The sequence below is a fragment of the Polistes dominula genome, unplaced genomic scaffold, assembly GCF_049000335.1.
Source record: "Polistes dominula isolate Pdom_NZ unplaced genomic scaffold, Pdom_raw_medaka contig_82, whole genome shotgun sequence".
Lineage (NCBI taxonomy): Eukaryota > Metazoa > Arthropoda > Insecta > Hymenoptera > Vespidae > Polistes > Polistes dominula.
In genome coordinates, this window is record NW_028301046.1 from 2,728,891 (window position 1) to 2,736,177 (window position 7,287).

The 7,287-nt window shown below is 34.8% G+C and overlaps 1 protein-coding gene across 1 annotated transcript; it reads right to left on the reverse strand.

The window, feature by feature from the left end:
• Positions 1 to 1,102: 1,102 nt before the first annotated feature.
• Kdsr (3-ketodihydrosphingosine reductase) lies at positions 1,103 to 3,039 on the reverse strand. Its single transcript, XM_015336290.2, has 4 exons — positions 2,871 to 3,039; positions 2,078 to 2,507; positions 1,759 to 2,000; positions 1,103 to 1,642 (listed from the first exon to the last, which is right to left on the reverse strand). The coding sequence occupies exons 1-4, from the start codon at positions 2,985 to 2,987 to the stop codon at positions 1,433 to 1,435; spliced, it is 999 nt and encodes a 332-aa protein (XP_015191776.2). The 5' UTR covers positions 2,988 to 3,039; the 3' UTR covers positions 1,103 to 1,432.
• Between the last annotated feature and the right edge of the window lie 4,248 nt (positions 3,040 to 7,287).

Sequence of the window (7,287 nt, forward strand, 5' to 3'; positions counted from 1 at the left end):
CTGATAATTATTTATCGAACGAGCGATTGATTATTTATCAAGAGTCCTCCGATATAAAAAAAAAAAAAAAAAGATCGTCACGTTAACAATACGCGGCAAACACACGTAGCGAAGGGTCTAATTAATCGTTAATACGTCATATCTGCAAATTCGAACGTTCGACGAACAATAAATACGATGTGAAGAAATTGAAGAACCGATAACAAAAGAGAAGAGAAATGATCAACACTTTGTCGAGCGAGCGAATAAGCGGATGTCGAGTAAAAATTAAAGAAAAATAAAATAAAAATAAAACTAAAAAAAAAAAAAAAGAAGTAAGGGGAAAAGAAACAAAAGAAGAAGAAAAATCCCTCGAAATAAGCCTCGTCTCGTGGATTATAGTTCGTACACCTTATACGACGCTTTATTGTTTAAAACGAGGAATATAAACTTTAAAGGATCTACGAGATGATGCCGAGGATTGCGAAAAAAAAAAAAACAGGACGAAAGGAGAGTGAGCGTGAAAGAATGGCGTGAAAGTTGTGAGTGATTGGCGGAATGATTGAGCGAGAGAAATAATAAAGGGAAAAAGAAAAAAAAAAGAAAAAAATGAAATCAATGTTAAAACCAATTATTATTAATTCGCAAGTTTAAAAGATAAAACCAAAAAAAAAAAGAAAAAAAAAGAACAAAACTGGTCTTCGTTATCCGCCATTTTTACACATATAAGTTTAAATCTAATTTTGTGCAGGTGTGGATCGTAAGCTCCTAGGGTATCACAATCTTTAATCATCTTTGAGTTTTATTCTGTACTTCGACACCCAGACAATAAACTTTCTACATTTTTTTTTTTTTTTAACTTTAATCTATATAACTATAAAAATAATCTGGGTATCAACGAAGGACAGTTAGTTCGGTTGAAGAAATGAAACAAGGTGCCCTTGGAGCAAACTTCACGTTGAGGTACACTATACATACCAGTTTAAACGTTTAAGTTTTCGATTATTCGTGGTAAAAAGGGAAAAAAGAACTGCCCTGTTCTATGTGTGTAAGAACCATAAAGCTTAATGAAGAACATTATACTATGAACTTACGGGATACTAAATAAAAGTAAGCCAAACCGTTGAGAAAATTTATTTATTTATGATTTTTTATCAAATTCTTTAAATTACCTTTACAACTTTTTTTTTCTAAGAGTATTTACAACTTATATAATTCTGAAACTATGATTTTGACTCATTATCAGCGTGTACGCGTAATAAATCGTTATCGTAGTCAAATGTATATTTATTGCTCCAATTTTGACATAGCGACAAATTATATTTGAAATTGTTTGGAATGTTAATACACATATAGTCTTTTTAACGAAATTTAAGTAGAATTTAATTTTATTGCTGGTAAGCCGCAAATCCTTCTTCTTGTCATGATGGCAGCACGGGTACCACAGCACTCTTCATTCAGACTTTTTATTCATATCACGAGTTTTCATACATTTTAAAATAATTCTTCGGAATGAGATAATATAAAATACGCTAATGAATCTCATGAAACCCATTGTTATCATTTGTATTAGTATTTCCGAAATTGTAAAAGGAGACATTCCACAACATACTATACTCAATAAGAATCCTTCTAAACCAACAGTTGAAAAATATTTGCCATTCTACAACAACGAAATAATATGATAATCTGATAATATAACAGTTATATGTACTCCCTGTCTAACAGCAAGTAAGTAACTTATTTTTTATACTTAATTTTACTTCATTTTTAACTTACCAAGGCATCTTTAAGTAAAATATCTGCAACTACTTCGGGTTTAACTAAACCTGACGATTGAGATATCAATCTTGTTTCGGGTAACTTTGTTAGTTCTTCTTCAGCAAAACCAGGTGTATCGGTATCAGGAGGTAGACTGAGGGTCACAGATATATTATATGGAGTAAGTTCCATAGATAAAGTCTCAGCCAATCCACGCAGCGCAAACTTGGAGCTACAATAAGCAGAAAAACCATAGACACCTATACAAAAAATAATATATTTAGCAATTTCCTCTTTTTTATTATAGTAATATAGAAAACAAATGTAAGAATACTACCTAGAAGAGAAGCTGCAGAGCCCGTTAATACAATAATTCCATCTTTAGCAGTTTTCATACTTTGTACGACAGCTTTGATGCAATTATATGTACCGAAAAAATTCAAGTCCATTATTTTACGTAGATCAGAAGTGGATGTATCTTCAATTTTAGCACATATAGAAGAACCAGCACAATTTATTAGCATATATATAGAACCCATAGTCTTTTCCAGTTCCATAAACGCTTTTTGTATTTCTTCATAATCCTTAGTTACATCAAGAGGTAAATATTCAACTCGTTGGGTGTCTCTATTCTTACAAGCTTGCATTATTTCATATTTAGCCTTTTCTAGTTTTTCTACATCACGAGCTATGATAGTTACATGTGCTCCCTTTCTGGCAGCAATAATTGCTACAGATTTTCCAATTCCACTGGAACCACCAGTTATCTAATAAAATTCAAATATCATTTTGATAATATAAACGGGTAAAATGATATTTTTAAAATACTCACCACGTGACATGCTTATTTTCTACGCTTTTAATATAATCACGGTCAAAAATTCATTAACAATACTATTTTACAATATAAACATACAATAATATAATTCTAAAGTATCAAGCAATGACAGTTGTGCATAATGGATGTTTATAGAAGGTAAATCAAAATAATAAATCAAAAGACAAACTTAACTAATCATTAGTGCTAATATAGTTGTAAAATAGATTTGTTAGCAAATTTAATATAATAATTATCACATATTAATCATTTTTTATTAAATGATAAATGAGGTTATACAAAAAATACTCACAACAACATGCTTATTTTCTATGCTTTTTACGCAACCACGATAAAAGAGTAACTTAATTATCAAACCACTTATTAATAAAGCAGATATGACTATTAAAAGATTAATTGATAATATCATTTTAGAAAATATGGATATAAAATCACATAGTTCTAAAATATCAAGTAATGATAGTTACTCGTAATGAAAGTTATGAAAAAGACAGCCATTTTGTAATAAACATTATTACCAACAGAGTTGTGAGTTCGATTTGCTAGCAAGTTTGTAAAATTATCACATTTTAATCATTCATTTATTATATGTTAAAATGTGTTCTATTCAAAGTTTTCTATTCATTGAATTTTCTAAATACTAAATTTTATCATTGTTAATTATTTGTTTATTTATGTTAGAGGATACTGATAAGTGGCGCCATCTCAGAAGCTCTTCTTTCGTTTACTACGTCGATAAAAAAGTTTTCTCATCTATTATAAAGTACGGTATTAATTAAAAAAGTGCAAAAATATGACGTATTATTTTAATAAAAACTGATCTCTAGAGTGTCGTAAGAGGGTAATCATAATTAAAAATTGATAAATATTAGGGCTGGTTTAATTCTAACTGATTTAGTTTCAACAAGAGACGAAATATTTCTAATATTTTTTCAATATAAAGTAATTATTCTAGATAGACCATAAGCGAAGATAACATTTCTTTAATATATACATTTATACGAGAATACTCGTTGTGATCTAAATGGACGACCGATTAATCGATTTTTGATATTGTCTTTTTTTTCTTTTTTTTTTTCAAAATATTTATATAGGGGCGTACACTAGAGAATTTTATAGGATAAGTTATCAATTAGTCACTAGGAGTACGTTAATAGTTTGGTGCGCGCGTAAGAGGATGAGAGAACGATGCGGAAAGGGTAGAAAGGTGGAGAGAGAGAGAGAGAGAGAGAGTGAGAGAAAGAGAGGGTGAGTACGTTGTACGTGCATTCACCCTCCGTTACCGTGGCGCAAACTCTCCCCGTCCTCGCCCCGCCGTTATCCTTCGTGCAAAAGGTCACGTACCACCGCCCTCTCGATCGTTCACCTCGTCCTAGGACTCGTGCTACCGGCAGGTTAAAGTGGAAGGTACGAATAAACGCGTTGAATCCTTTCTCCGTACTTTAGTATCCTATTTATAATTTTCCATATCAAAGTATATCTTTTAAGGGAGGAATAATAATCTTATCATTCATATTGATATCATTTGTCAACCTTTATAATTACATTTTCTGACATATTTTTCAAATGATCAAAGTTCATCGGATAATTTCTTCTTTATCAAGGATCATTTAGTGAAGCAAGAGTGCCGATCTAGATATTTGTGTATACTATTAGCTATACTATATTTGTTAGCGGATAAATCGATAAAAGTTGAGAACTAAACGAGAATAGACGATCCATGCTGGTAGGTAGGACATTAAAATTTTACATTAAAAACGTAGTCGAGTGAAAGACAGAGAGATAGAAATAAGAGGGGAAGAGAAAGAGAAAGAAATTGGAGAAAATGTAAAGGCAACCCTCTTGGCAGAGTCAGCGAGTCCGCATTCCCCTTCGCAATTGTACGCGGAATGTTTTCGCATACCGAAGACGTTAAATCGTACGGAAAATTCAACGCGACATCGAATGGTCGGTGCAACGCTTGAGAGGGAGCAAAATAGAGAGAAACACAGAGAAAGAAGGATAGAGAGTAAGAGGGAGAAAGAGGTAAAGAGGGGTAGAGGTAGTAGTAGTAGCATCGAGCCTCGCAGTCTGCAGGATCCGCAGTCCGGAGCTGTGATTTCGGACGGAGCGAGAGAGAAAGGATGCTGCGAACGAGAGGTAAGCTCGGAGTAGCGGAAAGAGGGAAAGAGAGAACGTACGTTGCACCCAAGCGAAGGGAGTGTCCCGTGCAGTCCATCCCCGCCGCCCGCTAGCAGCACCCTGTCGGTGATACCATAGCTACGACCCTGGATTCCATGTCTCCCGGGCTGCACCAGGGGGTGAACGCCCTCGCCTGACCCAGACTCAGAATCGATCTCCATTCGTTGCACGCTTGGCAAACCCTCCTGTCCACCCTCCCACTTCCACCCATCTTCGGCCACCCACCGTGTACTGCCTGCTCAAAAGAGACATCTCTTTTTTTTTCTCTTCTTCTTATTGCAGCTCTCTCCCTCTTCCTCTTATTCTTTTCATCTATCTGTGCTCTTCCTCTCGCGGATTTTTTACCGCGGATATGTCACTTGTGATTTTAGAAAAAAGTGTCAACAAGGCCGAGACTCCAACCGGAGTCTCGAAAGATCCTGCGGGGTCCAGGCTACTTTGTATTTCTTCGAATTACAAACATGAGATTTAGAAAATTATTCAATATGATATATTATATACATCTGGAATCTCGGATTCGGGGGTATCATAGTAATAAAATGATTTAATTTCGCATTAGTCATGACTTTTTGACGCATCAGGAAACACTTTTTACTGACTTTGTCAAGATTCAAAGGAACCGCTCGTGAAATCGATGCAAAGGAATATCGAGTTGCTTCGATTTTTCTTTTCGGTTTTCATTTGGTCGTCCAACTAACGATCCAAACTCTCGATGAAAGTCAGCTGAGAGTTGTGCAGTGGTGCATGAGCTCGTAAATGAGTGCCGCACGACTCGACTCGCATTCTTCTCCTACACTTTCTCGCAATCTCGAGGGTGTTACGCTAAGTCCGTTGGACTTTTTTAACGACCCGGTTCTCGAGAACGTTCAACGTTTCCAAGCTTCGGAGGGTGCGCAAGAGAGAAAGAGAAAGGAAGAGAAAAAGCACATTAATGTACCCCCTTCTAACATTATACTTAGCACAGAACCGTCTATAAGACATCATTCTCGTCGAAGCTCTCAAGAATATTACGAGGCAAAACGACACAAAAATAAGTTCTATAGATTTTGTCCCTTTTTGATATCTCAAATCGAAACATTTTAAAACGTCGACGATGTCAAAGGTCAAAGACCTTGTTCAATAATTTTGATTATGATTGCAAGTATATTTGGTCAAGGAATCTTTTTACTCAATAAATATGCTAAATTTAAGCTAACAACAACGAGCATGTATAAATATAGATGTAATAAATGTGTAACATGTTAAAAACTGGGCTACATTTGACTGTAATATTATTACAAGTTACGAAGTATGCGTGGAAAAAGCGTATGAAAGCGTTGTATGAGGTTCTGTGTCTTTTGACATTTCCCCACAGAGAGTAACAATTTCGATACGAAGTAGATTCAGTTTCTATGCTTTTTCTCACAGAAGGAAAGCTTGAATCTCCGCGGAATTATTTGGAGAAAACACGCTGGATCGTTGTATCTTGATAGTAAAGAAGAAGATACTTGCTTTTCAACTGTGAAAATGAGGTCATTTCATAGCAACCCCTACGTCCGCGTCCTTTCGTACGTCCCTCATCGATGTATCCCACCACCCCTCGCTTTCAAGCTCTTCCTCCCACTCTTTTTCGCTCAGAGATATGTCAACACTTTTGCGGAACAATCGGTAGGAATAGTTCAGTGCACCAACGGAGAGTTCGTAGAACTCCTCGCTGACGGTTGCGCATTCGCCGTGCGTCGTTCGCCTCGATTACCTTACACTGAACTATCTGATCGCGAACTTTCAACTTTTCTCTTATTTACAACATCTACGAAAAGTAGATCAAAAGAAATTCTTTTTAGTTCTGACAATTACGATTTCATTTAAATCGATAACCTCGATACGTTTTTAATATGGTTTCAAATAAATGAATTTATCTACATTTAGAATAGGACTAAACGTTCAACTATAAAATTACATTGTAATCGTAAAACTTAATGGAATTGAAAAAGTTATTGAAAAATAAACTTTTTACATTTTCCAATACGTGATGCACTTTTCTATTATCTCATCTGAATTTTCTTTTATTTTCTTCACTACCATCTTCAACGTTAAACAAAGTTCTTACGCGTTATCTTGTAACTATCATCTTCTGGAAAAATATATGCAGTATTTTGCGATAGTAAATGGTATACGTAATTATTTATTCGTTCGGTAATTGGATGCTGACGATCTCACAGTCGATGGCACTCGTAAAGGGAACTCGTAAGCAGCTTGATGCGGCCCCGCCTATAATTCACATGCGCCTATATCCCAGACAACGGTGCTCTCGGAAATGCACCTAGATATTAAAATAAAGATATCATTCCATCTTAATTTAGATCGAACTTTTCTTTTACAAAAATAAAGCTACTGATACTTATTGATGTCTTCCCTCATTTTTTTTCTTTTAATAAATTCTTATAGTATTTAGATTCTTTGTAATAATGAAGAGAGATTTTACAGGTTCATTTATTTATCGAGCACTTTTTCAAGTAGAATCAAGTATTCGAATCGGTAGGAAGTTT